At 52.9% G+C, this 19,624-nt stretch overlaps 1 protein-coding gene across 1 annotated transcript in view; it reads left to right on the top strand.

The window, feature by feature from the left end:
* Iqsec3 (IQ motif and Sec7 domain ArfGEF 3) overlaps positions 1–17,835 on the top strand; it is a 96,275-nt gene extending 78,440 nt beyond the window's left edge. The window contains 8 exon segments of the mRNA XM_028880410.2: positions 2,671–2,810; positions 3,875–4,000; positions 6,260–6,359; positions 6,480–6,641; positions 8,872–8,964; positions 10,728–10,777; positions 14,262–14,574; positions 14,577–17,835. Coding sequence (XP_028736243.1) covers positions 2,671–2,810; positions 3,875–4,000; positions 6,260–6,359; positions 6,480–6,641; positions 8,872–8,964; positions 10,728–10,777; positions 14,262–14,574; positions 14,577–14,725 — 1,133 coding nt within the window. The 3' untranslated portion in view covers positions 14,726–17,835.
* Positions 17,836–19,624: the final 1,789 nt, after the last annotated feature.

Here is a 19,624-nt window from a genome sequence, read left to right on the forward strand (position 1 = left end):
ATCCAAGTGCCAGGAGTGACACTGCACACCTGTAATCTCAGCACTTGGGAGGACAAAGCAGGAGGATCGCTGCTTGTTCAAGGCCAGCTTGGGCTACAGAGTGAGTTCAAGATCAGCCTGAGTTACAGAATGATACCTTGTCTTCAAAAATTAAAAGAAAGAATAATCAAGGTTATGTATGTATATGCTTAATAAAGTAAAATAATTCTACAAGGTTCATTACAGAAAAAAAAATAGAACCTGCCCCTGTTACCACTGCCTTTCCTGCGATCCACGCTTTCAGTAGTTTTCATTTGCCTATTGATCTATTTTGTGGTGCTGGGCTAGAAGCCAGGGACTTCTGAATGCCAGGCAAGCCGTCTGCCACTGAGCTACATCCCCAGCCTGTGGGCCATGTGCCTACTGTTCCTTCCATATCAATAAATGGCATGCTGTTTTTTTCTTCCTACCCCTTCTATAAGCACAGACTATAAAGATATATAAATATGACAAGAGTTTATATTCACAGACGCCCGTGTGGTCACACCTGTGTCTACAAACTGGTCATTTCCATCACCCAAATCCTTCTCTCTCTCTCTCTCTCTCTCTCTCTCTCTCTCTCTCTCTCTCTCTCTCTCTCTCTCGTCCCGTCTCACCTGAGACACTTTCCTGAGCTTAGCATTGTTGTGCTTCAGTGCCGTCGAGTACTCTGAGATACAGAAATGGAGTCACACAGTACAGATACTGTGGTATTGGAGGCGGGGTTGTATTTAATAATTTTTTAAGTATTGTTTAAATTTCCTATTATGTAGAGTTTTTTTCCACTTTCTTCATGCACCGCCACTAAAACCAGAGCCGGGATAGGAAAGCCAAGTGAGCACAGCCCAAAGCTGAATCTTGAAAGCATCACGGCTACAGTTCTGCCATCTTCCTTGGAGTTGGTACCTGCCTTTGTTTTCAGTTTGGCTTCCTATGTTTCTACCACTAAACCATCTGACTGCATCCTGAGTGTCAGTCTTTTAGATGGGGCAGTACCCTAGCCATCTCCTTGTCAATGTCACCATGACATCTCCTGGGCCATATCCCTGGTTCCCGGTCATCATAGCTTCCTCGTTTTCAGTTGTTTGCCAAAGAAAGGGCACACTGGAGACAAACTGGGAACCTGCGCTTTGAATCCGCCTTCCTCTGCCTTCACATGGGACTGGGAGTGAACTGGAACAGAATCCCAGCCTGGAAATACATAGGCGAGAAGTGGGCAGTGTCCTGCTCCGCATTAGCTGAGGTACAGCTCTCCCATCCAGTTCCTGGCCTTTGCAAGGTTATTTTTCCTGTGTCTGAAAGCTTATGGTTCTTCTGTTTGCCTTTGTGTAGGGAGTTTTCACAATGATATGCTTTTCTTCATCCACTATAGTTTTGGACCAATCATTTTAGTCTAAAAATGCCCAGCTGTGTGAAGTTTTCTGAGACATAGTTATCCTTCCATGTCTTCAAGGAATTGTTTCCAGGACCTGTTGGGTGTTCAAGTTGTGTGTGTGTGTGTGTGTGTGTGTGTGTGTGTGTGTGTGTACACATTGGCATATATCCTTCACCCTTCTTTATACTCTAAGTCATCTCTAGATGAGTTTTAAGACCTAATACAATTTAAATGCTATGTAAACAGTTGTTATACTGTATTATTTAGGGAATAAAGACAAAAAGAAACATCTGTACATTTTTGAGACAGATGTAGTTCTTGGAATACTTTTGATTGACAATTGGTTAAAGCAAAGCTATGTATACAGAAGCAGTTCAGTGGTCACTCATCTTCTCTATGTTCTTATCACTCTTTCTTGAACCCCTGTAACTCAGGTGTCGGATTCCTGTTTCATTCACTGTGGATAGGATTTTTCTATACAGCCATTTTCTTGACTGGTTTTCTGGAAGATGCTCCTCAGCCTTACCTCTCACTCTTCATTCCCATGATCACTATACTTTTTATTTCCATCCAATAACTCTTTTGCTCTCCAAATGTTACCAGTATATAACACTGGGGAACAGGCAGGCGGGTTCACTGCCTGTGCCACATCAGGGCATCAGCCTCCTCTTTGCTTCCCGCTCAGCTCCTCCATTCCCAGTGAGGGAAGATGCCTATCACCCATTCCACCATTCCATGGCACCCGTGCTTGGTACCACATCCCCTGATAAAGGGGAGGGGAAGTCCCAGAGAGAAAAGACCCCAAAGAGGACAAGACCGATGATCTTCATGCTCATGGAGAGACACGGGGTGAGGTCAAGGCAAATGCACAGGAGACAATAGAAGTGTGGAAGCAAAGATGCTTAGTGGGAGCCTGGGGACCACAGGAAATAGGCCTAGGAGGTGGGAGCAGAGGACATTAGCAGGCATGGCTGAAAAGTCTATCTTTCCTTTAGTGGGGGTGGGGAGCCAGTTGTTAAAAACTTTAAGTCAGTTTAATCCCAGCACTCAGGAGGCAGAGCCAGGTGAATCTCTGTGAGTTTGAGGCCAGCCTGGTCTACCAAGTGAGTTCCAGGAAAGGCGCAAAGCTACACAGAGAAACCCTGTCTCGGGGGAAAAAAAAAAAAAAACGCTTTAGGTCAGAAACAAAACGTAGTCAAGGCCACCTTCCTGGTGCTCCAGTGTGGAGAGCAATCATGTCCTTCTTGTCTGAGGCTCTGACCCCTCATCATTGGTAGGTGTGGATGATGGTGCTGACATCCCCAGAGAGCTGGTGGTAGGCATCTATGAAAGGATCCAGCAGAAGGAGCTCAAATCCAATGAGGACCATGTCACATACGTCACCAAGGTGGAGAAGTCCATCGTGGGCATGAAGACGGTAAGTGACCACGCAAAGCAGCCCTCCCAGAAGCTCTTGACTTCCCCTCCATGGCGGGCTACCCAGCCAGCCATCCCCTGTTTCCTGTCCTTTCTCCCTTCCTGACATCTCCCCCTTACCTTTCTCAAAGACATTTCTCTGTGAGCCATGGATTGAGTTGAATTTGTGCTGTGTGTCAGGCACCACATCCTCTTTTTCCCTTTGCATAATTTCCTCAGCCCTCTTGCCTCCAGCTGCTGTTACTAGAGTGGGATATCAAAAGGGACTGGCCAGTGATCTAAGGTTGAAGCAGGTGGATGGCCAGTTGAGAAAGTTTAGGATGCCCTTCATAGGAAGTAGTGGGTGGCAGGCATTCCTGGATGGTCCCAATGAACTACCTAGACTGTAGGTTATGGCAAGCTGAGTCTAGACAACGTGTTCTAATGTGCAGTGACTTTTAAAGCTGGCAGCCTCTGAGGCACACTGTGCTACTGGCACCTTGCACTGAGCGTAGGTAAGGTGGGGCAGATTCCTAGCCCTCCCTCTGGAGGGCGCCTTTGAGCTCTGCTTGTGAACCCCTCCTCTGTGCAGGAAAGACCTTCACTGCAGAGCCTCCTTGGCTGAGGACTCAGTACTTGTCTGCTCTGCAAGCCAGTTGATATTTTAGTTATTAGTAGATTCTGGGCTTCTTATAATCCCCTTTCCCTTGCACACTTGTATTTGGTATACAGTAAAGAAATGGGTAGGGATTTCACACATGAATGCTCATAGAGGAGGAAAAGCTGACGGTAGATTTTGAAAACTCTGAAGGCTTATTTCAGTTTCTGTTCCCCATCCCGTGATCTCATTACACAGGCATAATGAATTTCCTCTCTGGATCTGCTGCCCTAGAGGTGTGATGAAGGGAACAGAGGCCGCCCAATGAGAGAGAGGTTGAGGGGCAAGTGGTGGCCTGTGCATAGGAACAGAGCCCAATGCCCACTCCCTGGGCCTCCATCTCCTCTTCTGGAAAATGGGTGCCATGGTCTGGGAGGAGGGCCTTGGGGTCTCTGGGCCTTCACTATAGAGCCCTATCTGGGTTCCAGGTGCTGTCCATGCCACACCGCCGCCTGGTCTGCTGTAGCCGGCTCTTCGAGGTGACCGATGTGAACAAGCTCCAGAAACAGGCCGCACACCAGAGAGAAGTGTTCCTCTTCAATGATCTGCTGGTGGTGAGCAGTACAGGCCAGGGTTGGGCAGGAAAGAGCTGAGGCTGGTGCTGTCCTGAGTCCCTACCTACTGGGGCTGGGCAGGGCACGGCTAAGCACAGAGGTATTGGGCAGGGGGACCAAGACTGTGTCTCTGAAGGATATGTCAGTTCCTATTTGATAAACCATGAATCTGAGGCACAGAGACAAGTCAAGAGGAAATGAGCTGAACCCCAGACAACCTGCCTCTCCGTGATACAGAAAACCTGGGGCATGGCACACAGCATTGGCATCTTATTCCTGCCTGGAAGGTCAGCAGAGGGTCACTGTCCCAGAGAGAGGCTGGAGAGCATGTGTATGTATGGTGTATTTGTCTCTGAAAACAAGTGTCCCACAAATAAGTCTTTAATCCATCCCACTGTGCCTGGAGTTGTCCCCAGTGCCAAGAAGCAGGCAGGGGTGAATGAGCTCCCACGGATTTGTACCCTCTGGCCTTCTCCGTGAGTCACATGAAAACCTCTGCAGGGTCCCACAGAAGCACCTAGCTCTCTCCACCCTGCCGTTCTGGCCCAGTGACTCTCTCTGGTCCTCTTTCTGCAACCAGAATACAGGAGCACTTGGTACCTGTCACTTGCAGAGTCAATGAGAAGAGATGGGAACTGAATCTTCAAACTGCTTTATCCAGAGAGCAGATAATCTGAGAAAAACCTGTCTTCCATCTCATCTCCTCCCAGCAGGTTACATGGGGGCCAGGAAGGGACAGCAAAGGCAGTGAGTCATTCTGGAGCTCTGTCCTGCTCCCCCTGATCAGGCAGTCACTAGGAGGACTTGTGGTGTCTCTGCTTCTCTTGTTCCCACCCCTGACCTCTTCCCTCATAGGGTAGACGTTTAGGCTCAGGCACTTAGAAACACTGAGTCTAATTAGTGACTGTCGGTATTAACCCTGTATTTCTGCAGGAACATGGGGTTTAGGAGGAGGAGCTTAACTCAGAATAGCGTGTGTGGACAGCCAGTGATAGCATGTACATGCTGGTTCCCTTTGCAATATGGAGTACAGCTGTGTCTGTATAATACAGGATGTTAAAATGCTCCTCTCAGTCCCTCCTGTCTCCTACCACTTCCACAGAGCCAAGGTACCTTTCTGATGTGCACATCAGAGCCTCCTCTCTACCAGGCTCCAGCCCGATCCTTTACTCCCAGGGTCCCCCAACCCCAGAGGTCTCTGAGCTCATTTGCTACACACCCTGGGTTGCTCTCACACTCCAGCCCCAGGAGCTGCCTCCCACTGGCCAGACCTCTTTCCTCATGGCCCCTTCCTTCTTCTCTGGGCATGGTCACCTCCCTCGCTTCAAGCAGGTCTCTAATTGAAGGTGGCCTCCCTGGGTGGCCTCTTGCTCAAGCAAGGCCGTCTGCCCAAGCACTTTCTATTTCTAATCCCATTTTACTTTCTTCAAAGCATCTCCAAGTTTCTGAAATTACCTCATTTGTTCCTTTGCTTTGCTTTGATTTTGTTGGGTGGGTAGAGAGGTTTTTCTCCTTAACTGTCTTCCTCTGCCATCCCATGAGCCCCTCGAGGGAAGAGCTTTCTGTCACATCTATTCCTCTGCACCCTCTGTGCCTTGCTCATCAGAGGTACTAAATAAAATATAAGTTTATGTACTTGAGCAACTGGTGAACTGATCTCTCATTTTAGGCAGAAACAAAAATTGAATATTAAAGAAAAGGAAAACAGATGAATGAGACCATATCCAATCAGAGGAGTGCTATGACGTCTATCCCATGGAGTGGCACAGAGTGACGGGGTTGCAGGGGAGACTTGGGGCATTGCGTTAGTTTGCGGATTCAAATGGGATTTGGGGAGGAGGCTTTCTCTAAGGAGCATTTTGTGTTAACCTAAATAATGAGAGTAATCTGGCCATGCAAAAAGCTGCCCAGGGAGCTGTAGAAAGGGAATGGCTGGGATAGGACTGAGCTAGGCTGCTTCGAGCTGCAAAAAAGAGAACAGTGTAATGCCAACATAAAGCCAGCACGGGACGGAGGCTGGCTCTGGGAGGACTTACAGGCCAGGGCTTCTAATGCAGAAGTAATGCACTCGGGTGGTTTTAAGCAGGGAAGGCACATGTGCATTGTGCCAGGTTGTGGGGGGTGACTGTATCCGATGTGCATAGGTGTGCATCTTTGTGTATTGGCAGTGTTCACAATGTCTGTGGGTGTTGGTGCCTGCCTGTGTGCACACCCATTTACAGGAGCCCGCTCATGTGTTTCTGTTCCTCCCCTGGGCAGATTCTCAAGCTGTGCCCAAAGAAGAAGAGCTCCTTCACATACACCTTCTGCAAGGCAGTCGGCCTCTTAGGCATGCGGTTCCACCTCTTTGAGAATGAGTGTGAGTCCCCGGGGCCGGGAGAGTGGGAGCTTCCCCTAAATCCTAGTCTTCCCTGCACCTGACTACCTGAGCCTCCCTCAACCTCCCTGTGCTCACTGCTGGGATGTGGCTGGATTCCAGATTACTCCCATGGCATCACACTGGCAACTCCACTCGCGGGCTCTGAGAAGAAGCAGGTATTGCATTTCTGCGCCCTGGGCTCCGATGAGATGCAGAAGTTCGTGGAGGACCTGAAGGAGTCAATTGCTGAAGTGACAGAGCTGGAGCAGATCCGGATAGAGTGTAAGGACGGGTCCCCAGTTCCCGAGGCAGACAGATGGGGTCCCTCTGCCTCCTGGGAACTGCCGTGCCTGCTGTGCCCCAGCCTGAGCCCACTCCCACCCCTTGGACTCCTAACATCGCTGCAACATCCCATCCCAATGTGGGGTTGCGTCACAATGAAATTGAGCCCTACCTCCCCAAGTATACACATGTGTATGCATGTCTGCCAGCCATGTGGGGTACACAAGGGCCTTTCTCACCTAGAACACTGCTGCATTGGCCAGAACAGCCAAGGGAGCCGAGGAAGATGTCCATGACACTGGGGGGCAAGGTGGTTCAGCTATATTCTGCTTACATTCTCAGGGGCCTTCTAGTTTTGTCCCCTTTGAGGAGGTGATCAGTGCTGACACTGATGGCATATGCAGTTGAGTCTGATGCTTAGCCTCATGGCCTTTCTACTCTGAGACTGAAATAAGAGGTTCTGTGTCTAATCTCCTAAGAAAAAACTCAAAATTGGGCTCAAATGAAACCCAGACCTCAAGAAGCTCCTTGGCAAGGGGGTGGTAGTCTTTGGGTACATGCTGGTTTTGTACAACGTTGGTTTGCTCGGACTCAGGAGTACCACAAATAGACTCTTGTCAGGGGTCGGACTGGTTGCATAGAGGACCCAGTGTGGCTATTTGTTCTTGAACATTCTCAAGGGTGTGTCTTGAAATGGATTTACTTTTCTCCTGATCGGAATGTCGCAAACGGCTCCAAGCTGCTTAGAGAGCCGCTGACCACCTGGCCTCAGCTGGACTGAGGGAAGGACTTTTGTTCTAGTCCAAGGGCAGCCCAGACGTCCTTTCTCAGAGCATCCGAGGAGCAGATCTGGTCAGACTCCATTATATCAAGTGGGAGGGAAAACAGCTCCCGCAGCTGCCTGGGGGACAAGAAAGCTGGCTGGAAAGCAGGCAGGGGGCTAGTTCTCAGTCTTCAGGTGAAGAGAAGGTGGGGTGACAGAGGATGACAGAAGAGGGCTGGCCATTGAGGCGGGCAGGTGAGGAAAGGAGTCAGTAAGGAGGCAGACGGAAGTAGCCACAAGTAGCCACCATTTAAGTTCCCGCTACACACCTGGCACTGGACAGGTGTCAGGGCCCATCATTTAATCCTACGACTTCCCATGTATCCATACTGTTCTCTTCCTCTTACAAGCAGGGAAACTGAGGCCAGCAGAGCTTTAAAAGGGAGCCCAGGTTCTCACAGTGAGTGACAATGAACATCACACCCAGGCTCTTTAGACTCATGTGTAATTACGGCACTAATTCCTCCAAAGCCAGAAGGGCCCTCCTGGGCCAGCAAGCAGCTAACTCAGGAAGAATGCACTGAAGTGATGGATGGTGTGGTTCTGGCACCAAGGACAAACTGCTGGTCTGGACGCTTACTGTTCAGTATCCCTGTATCCTAGACAGCCAGAGAAACAGCAAATGGAACCCAAGTGGATAGTTTTAATAAAGGAAACTTGAGTCATGTCCCATGGAGCCAAGAAACGGAGAGAACACTTTAATAACACCTGTCAAATCTACATGGATGGCAACGAGCAGTTCCCTGGAGCCACTGGGAGAATAAACTGGATAGTTGGTGGAGCAGAGAGGCTCCAGTGGAGGGCCGACTGGGACATGTGTCCCTGCCACACAGGCCATGCAGTCCACCCCCTGGGAGAGCACTGAGCACTCTGTAGGAAGCTCAGCATGGGGGGGGGCAGTCCTGCTAGGTGCACATGGATGGACTAGATGCCACTAACTGTACCTGGGGACTGCACGCTGCATTTTCTTGCACACTGTCTGTCCTACTGCTAATGCGTGGAACACTCGCCCAAGCCTGGGCCTTGTTCTGTGTGTTTTAACCTCAGGTAATCTCCCTAACGGCACTGGGCCCAGCTGTCTCCCCAAGCAAGGCAGAGTAGGCTAGGTAACATGCCTAAGAACCATCACATCAGTCCAGGGTGTCAACTCCAGCTGTCTGCCTCCCTGTCCCACACCAGTCTCTCATGGCCCCTCAGGCAGTTAAGCAAATCTGGTCATCACCGCTCACAGATATAGTGCCCCGAGAGATTTATTTAACTGGTTCTCAACGCTCAAGCCCAACCTGAAGTCCCTGGCAGAGTGGGCAGGAAAGGGCTCTCCTCCCTCCTCCCGCCGTCCCCATATCCCCTCGCTCACTGGGGACGGTGATGGGGGACGCTTCTGTTCACAGCATCTCCCTTCCTTAGGGGAACTGGAGAAGCAGCAGGGAACAAAGGTGCTCTCTGTCAGGTCTGCTGGAACCCAGGGGGACCCACAGTCGAAGCAAGCATCACCCACAGGTGAGATTGGGCTCTGCCCTTACCCGGCCCATGCAGAGGCCACCACAGTCCCGTTCCTGGCTCTGGGGGCTTTGGGTGGGGCATGCTGTTTCTCCAGCTATTTCTTTCCATAGAGGAGCCCCAGGCTTGGGTCTCTAACCCTTAGTCCTAGCTCAGGGTGGAGAAAAGGCGACAGAGAAATATATCCAGTTTGTAAACTGTCCCCAAGAGCAGGGCTGTATGTGAAATGTCACCACTTGCCCCTGGAGTCAGGCCAAAAACCCTGATGTCCTGGATTCAATCCAGATGAGCCTCAAACTCTATTTCTTAAGTGGTTTCTTCAGATGAAATTTCCCCACTAGCGGAGCAGAGTCAGGGTGAGCTTAGGACTCAGTATTCCCTCTGTTCAACCCTGAGAGCCTGCTTGCCCAAGTCTGACTCTATCCCTTCTGTCAGCTACCTCAGTTTTACCCACTGGCAGGGAGTGTGGGAAGTGGTGGGCTTTGACCCCCCCCATCCCCTCACAAGGAGGAAAAATTAGAAGAAAAACAGGAGATATCCAGAAACGCCATACACAGCTCGGGCATTAGTTAACCCACTCAGTCTCACACCCCACACTCAGAGTTTATAGCATAAGCACCGAGCATCCATAGGCACAGGCAGCTCCTTGAGCTAGGAACACAGTGGACTCCTACAGTCCCAAGTCTCACACACACACATACACACACACACACACACACACACACACACACACACACACACCCCTCTACAGCTAGTTCTAATGCCACATTAGGGATAGACAGCCTCCCAGGGACTGACTGAACCAGCCAAGACTGGCCATTCCCTTCCCCAGCAAGGTTTCAGACTCTGTGCTGTGGAAAGCATCTCTCTGAGTTATCATCTACAGGTTGCCATAACTCTCCACCCACCTAAACCAATAGCCCCCTTTTACTTCAGAAGGACTCGGATGTCAGGCCACTGCCTGAGTGTTACCACCACTTCTCTGCTGAGATCATTCACCCTTCCAGCTTCTCTTAGGGGAGCTGCAAGCCCCTGTCAGATCTGGGTGTGTGTCTCCGGGGTCTTGCCTGTGGTGCCCTGGACTGTGCAGGTTTCTCTGTACCTGGGGAAGCAGAGGGTTGAACACTGCCACCCTGGTGATGGGGAGTGAGAAACTCAAGGGTTAAGCTTCAGAAGTCCTTAGCCAAGAAGAGTCATCAAGCTATTCCTGGGGACCCACGGGGGGTCCCGGATGCATACCAGGTGGTGAGAAGCTGTGGTCCCTAATTACAAGCTGTCAACAGTGCCATGGGTGGCAAGCACTGTGGTGGCCATGCTGTGGGTAGATCCTCAGAACTGCACAGTCCCTCGAAGGCGTAGTGACCACAGCAAATGGCAGCCCCGCCTTCAAGGGACCTATGGTGGAAGGAGGGACATTTACATGGTACCCACCAATCAGGGCCCACTCAAAAGCCGGGTTTCCCAGATCATATTGGCAAGGGTTGGACTGGGAGAAAATGACTCCCGGGGGCAACTGTCAGAATTCCAGAGGCCTCCTAGTCTGTGGCAGCCCAGAGGTGCAGCATGCTACCCCAAATCACACAGCTACTAAGTGACTCCGGATATCCAGCCTGCTCTGCCGGGCAGCACCCGGCAGAGTGTGTGGTACCCACACTCTTGCTGCCCACACCACTAGGAGCAGAGACGTTGGATGGGGAGGAGAAGGGCCGAGGGTTCCCGGGGGGACCGGTGGAGAATGAGCCCTGTGCTGTTTGCATTCAAAGCCAAAAGGGAAGCCATGGCAGGAGAGAGAGCGGCGGAGAGCTCGGGGGAGGTAAGTGGAGGCCTGGTGGCATCCAGGTGAGTGATCCTGTGACCCCCTTGTCCCTCTTCTCACCGTCTCTGTTGTTTCTCTTCTCAGGTATTAATCAATGCCTCCCCAGCCCGACTCACCATTTTACCAATTTCAAGAGATACCATTAAAAGTTACTGCTAGCATGGGTAACGCCACTCTTCCAGCGCCTAGTTAAGCCACAAGCACTGCCAAACTGCTCCCCAGCCAGCCAACCCGGCCCACTGCCCTCCAGGGCCAAGCCCAGCCCAGGGAGATGAACCCACAAAACTCTGTGGCTCTCCCTTCCACGCTCTTTGCACACCCACTTCCCTAACCCACTGCTCACTACTCCCCCAACTACATGCTGCATCAGAGGCTCAATGGTCCGTTTCTAAGCCCTCCCATCCCCTTAACAGGGAGCCTGAGCTCCCTCCCGAAATCCTCCCTGAAGTCAAGTCCTCCATGATCACTCCTAGGGACATTTGGATACCTCCTGGGTAAACTGGAGGAGTGGGATTGAGACAGTGAGAAGGACTGTTTCCCTGGAGCACTAGTCTCTGGAAAGCTGGCCATGGTGTGGGGGGGTGAGCACAGGAGAAAGGGCGGCAGAGGGGGTGGCTGAGATGCCTCAGTTTCTCCTGGGGGATGAGCTGGTAAAGCTGAAGACCCTCCTCACTGGAGGAGAGGCTGCCTGCGTCTCCAAGCCACAAGGGAAAGGAACCTGGAAGTAATAGCTGGCTTCTGCCAGAGCCAAAGCAGCCCCTAGAGGCAGCGTACACTGCCTCCCATTCAGACCCTCTCCATGGCTGCCAGGCCTTGAGGACCACCAGCTGCTCACAGGCAGTCCTCTCCCGCACCCTCTAGCAGGAGAGGTCCCCTAGCTGTGAGGGAGGAGCCCACCCAGCTGCCTGCCAAGCCCTGGGGAGCCGCAGGATCCCTGGGAGTTCAGTTTCTCTCTGTCCCCGCACCCCACCCCCCACGTGTTTCTGGAGGAGGCACCTTTGCCCGGAGGAGCTTCCCGCCCCAGCAGCTGACCAGCCCCCAGGGTGGGTATTCCATCCCCTGCCCTGCGCCCGCATCTTCCCGCAGCTGCCCATTCTCAGCCTTGCAGATAACCCTAGCCACCAACCCTCCAGCGCATCCTCCCGGCGGCGGGGCTACCCAGGGAGGAGAAGCCATAGGATGCCCCTCTTCCCTCCTACCTGCCCAAAGGGGTCACATGGCTATCTGCAAGGCTGCCCCCGCCCCTCCAGCTAGCTCCAGGGACCCTGCCAGCCTCTGCTCCCCTAAGCAGAGGGCGATCTGGCCACCCCATAGCCTCTCAGCTTAGCCCCAGCTCCCTCTCCTCCAGCCCTGCTTAGCCAAGCCCCTGTGGCAGACACTCCTCCATCTTCTCTGAGCTATTCTGACTGCTACCCATGTTCATTTCCTCTCGTTCCTCTCTCTCTCTCTCTCTCTCTCTCTCTCTCTCTCTCTCTCTCTCTCTCTCAGGCTTTTCACTTACTGAGTCTTAAAGGATCTGGGCTGGGGTGGGACTGGCATGCAGATGGAGGGGAGCAGAGACTGTGTGCAGGCTGAGGCTGAGGGCTACATAGGAGCAACTGAGGAGGAAGGAGAAGGGAGGGGAGGCTCGCTGGCCCTGAATCGGGTAGCCCAGCACTGGCGCACCAGGCACAGGGTGCCTGTGTGCTGGGGATTGGAAGGCAGGGAGGGTGAGCCTGGTCAGGCTGTCTCAGGCCACTTCTGGAGAATTGTTCTGAATACGAGTAGGTATGAGGTTAGCCTGTGCCTTGGTGACATGGTCCTTCTGCCTATAACATCCCCAGATGGGACGGAGACACTGGCCATGCCCTCTGCAGGCTGTGTGTCTCAACAGCAAGGAACTCGGGACACCTCATCCAGGGTGATTTCAGGCCTGGGCAATGCTGCTAAGATGCGGAGTGAGGGTGGAGAGAAAAAGCCTTGTGGAAGCTGATGATGGTGCTTGGGCTTGCGAAGCTTGAGGGACACAAGCCTAGGAAAGAGATCCCTGAAGTTACACCTTTAGGCAATAAACAGGACTGGTAAATGCTGCTCTGGGCCTCTGACAGAGTGTGAGCTGTCCTGGCTCAGGCCTAGAATAAGGTCCTCTCTCCTGTGACCTCAGCATCCCCGCTCTGTGGCTTGAGGAGCTGGCCCTACAAGGTGGCACCTGGAGAAGACAGGTCCTGTAGAAAGGATCTTCAGAGAGAAGCGTCCCAGCCACCCCTGGAAGGCACATGTGTTTGGAGAGGATGGTGGTGTCATAGCTACCAGCTAGGGAGATGGGGGATGGGATAGAAGAGGACGAAGAATTAAATCTTTCTCCTCCCCTTCTGCCCACTTCCTCTACCTCTTCTGCTAGCAGGAGGGGCTGGATGTGTTTCTGCTCCCAGGCCTATCGATGGGAGCCTTTCATGAGTGAAATGTCTCAGATGCAGGTTCCAGGGGCACAGATCGTTGTGGGGTAAGGGCTTCATTAGAAGAGTTATTGACACTCTGGGCAGAGACAGATGAACAAGAGTGAGGAGAGGCCCCAGCACCAGAGACAGACCACGAATGGGAGTCTGAAGAGAGGAATCAGGGCCCATATGGCACAAGCAGGGGGTCTCTTATCAGAGCCATCTGAAGAAGCATGGGTCTGCCACCAGGCTCTCTGATTCACAGGCAGGACAAGGGTGTGTGGCCATCAATACCCAGTTTGATGTTAATGTACTTCTCTGGGGACTCAGAGGCAATGCCCTCAGTGGGCACCTCTTAGTGTCTGGGGGGTGGGGGAGGCTGCTGCTGCCGGTACTTGGTCTGAGCAGCAACCATGGGCTCAACTCTAACACCGCATTCTTACGATGAGTCTGTCTGGGCCACCTGCTCCTGACCCATGCAAGGAACCAGGATGGGGGCTGTCCATCTCTCTGCCTGTCACATGCAGATCTAACCAAGACCAGGTGGGACAGGAAGTGATGGGGACTTAACTCTGCCCTTGACGGTCTCAGCAGCTCTCACATACAGGGGCCACGGCCTTAGGGAGTGTAGGAAGACAGGTTAGGTTCGCAGGACCCCTTCAAGGTCCCCTGGCATCCTGGCACAGGCACCTTGATGGCCGTTTAAATGATGAGACTTCCTCCTTAATCACACCCCAGGTCACTAGGAGGACGGCCCTGTGTCTCAAGCTCAGGGGGTAGAGAGTAAGTACATAGGGAGGAGTTTTCCCTGCAGAACCATCTCACAGATGATGAGCCTGGGGTCTGGAGAACCATGGCTGTCATGGGCAGTCTCCCTACTACCACGAAGAGTAGTTTTAGAAGCAGTTTCCTGTGGGTGGAGAGACCAGCATGGGGTCTATGCCAGGGTTGAGAGCATCCTCTGGAGAGGTCTGAAGGGAGGCTCCGGGAGGCTTGGGTGGCCAGCCCCAGCAGCTGGGAATTAGTGGTAACATGTCATGCTTCTCTGGCTGTTTCTAAACTAGGTGTCAATTCACAACAGGCTTCAAACGTCCCAGCACAGCCCCAGGTTGGGGGCCGAGAAGGGAGAGTCAGCACCGCCACCGCCACCATCACCACCGCCGTTGCTGCCAGACCCACAGCCTAGCCCCCTGAGGGAGCAGCCCCCACCGCTGCCGCCGCCGCCGCCACCCACACCCCCAGGCACCCTGGTGCAGTGCCAGCAAATTGTCAAGGTCATTGTCCTGGACAAACCCTGCTTGGCCCGTATGGAGCCCCTGCTGAGCCAGGCTCTGTCCTGCTATGCCTCGTCCTCCTCAGATTCCTGTGGCTCGACCCCTTGCGTGGTCCAGGCTCCCCAGTTAAGGTCATCCACCAGCCCCCACTGCCCCCACCCCCACCCCCGTACAACCACCCTCATCAGTTCTGTCCGCCAGGCTCTCTGCTGCTCCGGCGCCGCTATTCCAGTGGCTCCAGGAGCCTGGTGTAGGCTCTACCCTTAGCACCCCACTATCCCAATGGGCTGTCTATCCTGCAGGAGCTTAGGCTGCCCCCTTGCCATTCCTCACATCTTGGCATAATGCCTTCCTGGCCACTGATCACTGTTATGGAAAGAGAATGCCCTGGCAAGATGGTTTGCTTGACCCAACCATCCGTCGCTAACTTATTGGAGTACCTCACCACAACTATGTAAGCACTTTCTCACTCTTCTAGGGGTCCCACATAGGCAGATGAGCCATGCCTTCTCCTCTGTGTTCACCATGTTCCCCTAACTAGACTATACATTGAAGGAAACAGAAGCCGAGGGGCCGTGGGCTGATAGGCTTGCAATCTTGATCTGTTAACATTCATGCCTTGGGCCAGTGAACAAGAGCAAATGGCTGGACCTGCCAGCAGCACGGCCCAGGGCAGAGGCAGACTACCCCAGCGTAAGGTGTATCTCTAGCCCAGCTGAATAGAAGAAAGCTAGCCCCGGCTCTCTGGAGGGGCCTTTGTCTGCTGCCCCAGCCATCCAAGCCTGTAGTGAGGAGACAGGTTCTTAGCTCCCTGGGGACGTTGGCTCCCTTCACCATGGCAGCCCTCCTGCCACCATCAGAGAATTCTGAGCTACCCGGAGCCAGGAAAGATCCAAGAAAGAGAAGGGGGCAGGGGATCCAGTTCTGTCTGGGTCAGTTCAGCAGCACCCCAGGACTGTGAGATCATGTCTACAAAGTGCACTTTTCAAGACCATTTCTTGGTTCTCTAGCCTCAAGCAACATTCAGCCAATACCAAGTGCACACAGGCAGTTAGTTAGCCGTAAACACACGTGAGAGCCGGGTTGGTTACTTCCTTGTGGAACCAGAAGCCAGGGGATGGGGTATGACTTGGCCTGGAGTCAGGGCTTCCTCAGGTATGACTCTGCAGCCTCTGTGTACACACACAGACCGGGGGAGGCAGTGAGGTCTGCGGCACTGTGTCACCTCCGCCGCCCTAGCCTTGAAATACTGCCTCCCTGGAAAATGCAGGCTGGCTTCCAGCAGGGATGGCGAAGAATTCCTGGACCTTCAAAACGGCACAGCCGAGCGGAGCAGGGCTCATCAACTTTCCAGGCCTACCAGGACCAGAGTCAGCACAGGTGGCCCTGACCCTACAGAGCCCCAGACAGATGAGGCGGCCCCATAAACTACAGGGGTGATGTCATGGGCTGTCACAAGCCAAGCCAGCCTCCTTTGTCCTAGGCCAGCATCTATTTCTGGCCTTCCTCGAGATGCTCTCCTAGTCATAGCCTGTTTTTAAGGTTTCCCAAGAGGTGAGAGGCACAGGGGATGCTGCCGTGGTTGGGAGTGAGTTGGCTTCTCCTGGACCCTGCTGTACAGCCCAAGATTCAGCACTCTGGACCAGATAGGTGGCATCCAGGCTCTTAGAGGAGCCAAATGACCTCCTTTCATGTACATGCATGTGTGTGTGCGCGGCGTGTGTGTGTGTGTGTGTGTGTGTGTGTGTGTGTGTGTGCGTGTGTGTTCACCCAGAGGTCATTATGATGTCACCCGGGGAGTTTCTGGCCATTTCTGTAACTTTTGGCCAATATGCTCTCCCCAGGGACTCCCAGCCTGTGTTCTTCTGAGTTGGCTGCCTCGGGCCCCTCTGGAGCACCCATATTTCAGGAAATAATCACAACCTGTCATAGCGGAACAACTGACAGATAGGGTGCACCACTTAGACGCCTCACCCATCTGCACCGGGGCAGAAAGGACTAGACCCCAGGGAGAGCAGAGCTTTGGGTGGGATTGGATGAATGAGAGGGCAGAAAATAGAAGGAAATGTATGACTCACAGGGGGAGTGAGTTATGAGTGTGTCTAAGTGTGTTTCTGGAGTAGCAGTCATGACGTCAAGGGCTGACGAAGAGGGGCATTAGCCCTGGAAGCTCAGTTGGTGTTGTCGAGCCCTGCCTCCTGCTCACATCAGGCTCCAAGTTAACAGCGTCCTCTGTCCCTCCTGCCTCAGCTGAAGCGTCCTCTGTCCCTCCCGCCTCAGCTGAAGCCTGGCTTTCCCGATGAGCTCCAGCTCCAGGAGAGATTTGGGGGCTGGCCCACATGAGCTGGCTCTGAGGACCCCGACTCCCAGGCACCATGCCCTTTCCTCCCGGGAGAGCTTTGCCTAAGGTGGTAGTTGTAGCTGACCCCAGACGCTGCTGGCAGGAGCAAAGTCCAGCACAGGAAGCCACACTGCTTGGGATCACAACCTGGACCGGTCCTGAGCTAGCAGGGCTTTGAGTCCCAGTAATCCAAGGGCAGGAGCAGGGAGCTGGCCCACCTTACTGGTCAGGTGAATTTAGAGCCCCCGGCCTGGGTTGTGTCTCTCCTCTGGTCACCTAACCTGCTAATGGTAGAATTCATCTGTATCTCCGTCCCCAGAGAACCCGGGAGAAGCCTCCTGCCTCTCCCCATGGCAGCAGCCAGATCAGGGCCACCCGTCTTCCTAAAGGTCCAGAAGGAGGTCCTTGAGACTTCAGCTGTCTCAAAGTTAAGGGAACAGTGGAATGCTGGCTGAGCTCACAGATCCAATCACCCCAAGATGCCCCCCTTCGTCAACTCTCTAGGCCTTACTTTGGGGAGCCTGGGCCCCTCTTCCAATTTATCCATTTGATCCCAACTCCAAAATCAAGTGGGAGGTGGAGCCAGGTTTCCTACCTACTCTTAGGCAAACCCACCTCCAAATGCAGGCCCTGTCTTGGCAGCCTTTCCTGGAAACCAGGCTGTCTGTCTTTTTGTCTGCAAAGATGTCTTGCTCCCAAAAATATGTTTCGGCCCTGGATCTTTGACCCCCACCCCACCCCACCCACCTGTCCAGAGCCTGCCAGGATATCTCTGTTACCCAGGAGAGGTTCCTGATGTAATCTGTCTGTCTCTGCATCAGCTGTCCATCTTCCAGCGGTACCTCTCCTCCCCTGCTCACCCTTCACCAGATGGAGTGACAGCTCTCTGGGGACAGGCAGGGTGGCTGCACTCAGCAACTAATCCAAATGGCAAATATTTTGTAACAAAATAGCCCAGAGGTATTTTATCTGTTCAATTCATAGAGTTTTAGAGATTCTATTGAAATGTGCCACTTGAGCAAACTTGTGTCCATTGTTTCTGTCACTCGCGGGCGGGGGGGGGGGGGGGACGGGACACACACACATGACACACACACATCCTCAGATCAGACTGTCTCCCTTACTAAGGTCCAGAAAGAAGATATAGTGACCATCAGCCCTTGGGGATACCCAGCTTCTCTCTGGCCACAGCAGTCTTATAGTATATGGTGTCTTAGAGTACAACTCCATAAGGAAGCCCTGTCTTAAGAAATTGAGGTCTGGGTGCTAGAATACTAAGGACCGGACATCTGATGGGTGGGTACTGAGGCAGAGCTGAGGCAAAAGGTCAGAAGATTGCTCTGCAAGAGCAACCTGCCCCCACCCCCAGCTAGTACACGTGTGCATTCAGTAGAGAGCAAAGGCTTGAACATCCAGGTGTGATTTTCACCAACATTCACACCCAATTCTGGCACGCACTCCAGGGGATGGCTTGACAAAGCCAGGAGAACAGACTCAGGTGAAGGAATTGTGGGACACCGTGGTGGAAACAGCTACTGAGTGTAAGTGGGGCGGTGTTTGCAACCCCTCCCACGTGCTAGGTCCTGCTGGGAGCAGAAAAGGGATCCAAGGCTCTGGGAAGAGCAAGACAAGAGCCAAGTAAAGGTTATAAGAATGGTTCAGAGATGGACACGGTGGCATACTCCTGTAATCGCAGCACACGGGAGGCTGAGGCAGGGGGGTCACCTTGAGTTTGAGACCTACCTAGAAGGCATAGTGGTTCCTTGCTAGCCGGAAATCTATATCAAGATACTGTAACAAGGACACAAACAAAAGACGTGTCTAGGAGGCCAGAACGAGAGCTGAGGGGAGAAGGATTTGAGTGCCTATTCACAGCTAAGGAGCTCGGCTCCACGATCAAGGCAGGAGGTCGTTAGGGGTGCATCCTCCTGGCAGGGCCAGAGGAAGGGGCCTCAGCCATGCACCAGAGAATCTCTTCTGAGGAGGAAAATGATTGGCACCTGCAAAGAGAAGGCCCAGCTTCCCAGGTGACCAGAATTCTGAAGACCCAGACATCGAAACAGCTCCACAGGCTGGCTCCATGGTCCTCTATTAAAACCTTTGGGAACATAACTTCACCCTTTCCCAGGAAGTGGGAAATTCCAGAAGCAGCAAATACCAGCTTGGACCTGTCCCATCCTGGGAATTCTCTGACCCAGAAAGCTGAAGCCTGGCCCCTTGAGAGCATCCATAAGGGGTTCAGCTGGGGCTAGGCCTGGGAGAGGGCCTAAGGCCAAGAGGACCCCAAGACCAATGATGCAAGCAGGCTAGCAGGCAGCTCCATTCTCCCAACATTCTGGCCCCTGCCCTGTGGTCCAGGAGAAAGGGCACCCTTCAGAAAGAAAGGGAAACCAGAATGTTCTAATAGAGCCTCTGGGTGCATCTGCCATAGGTCAGTGCCTGTGATGGCACTTTGTAGACAGAGGAGTCACGCATTGGTGACTGCCTTAGAAATTTTCCAGGGGTCCCAGAGTTTATGAGATTCTGACTGAAAGCATTGGGCCAGAATACAAGGCTGGTGCCAGAGCAGGTGAATTAAAGAATCAGCTCGTACCCAGCTGGCAGGCAGTGGGTGGGAGGAAAATGCATCACTACAGGAAAAGCTCTGCTCTCAAAGGGAAATCTCGCAGCAACAAGAAATGTCCAGCTGTATCTACACAGTGTGGTGACAGGCAAGGGTGATGTGGACCCGTGTTAAACTGAGTTATTGGAGCAGAGGCGTCCAAAGAGGGCAGTTCCTCCTGGTCAGGGCCAGAGAAACAGCCTGAAACCA

The sequence above is a fragment of the Peromyscus leucopus genome, chromosome 3 (assembly GCF_004664715.2).
Source record: "Peromyscus leucopus breed LL Stock chromosome 3, UCI_PerLeu_2.1, whole genome shotgun sequence".
NCBI lineage: Eukaryota > Metazoa > Chordata > Mammalia > Rodentia > Cricetidae > Peromyscus > Peromyscus leucopus.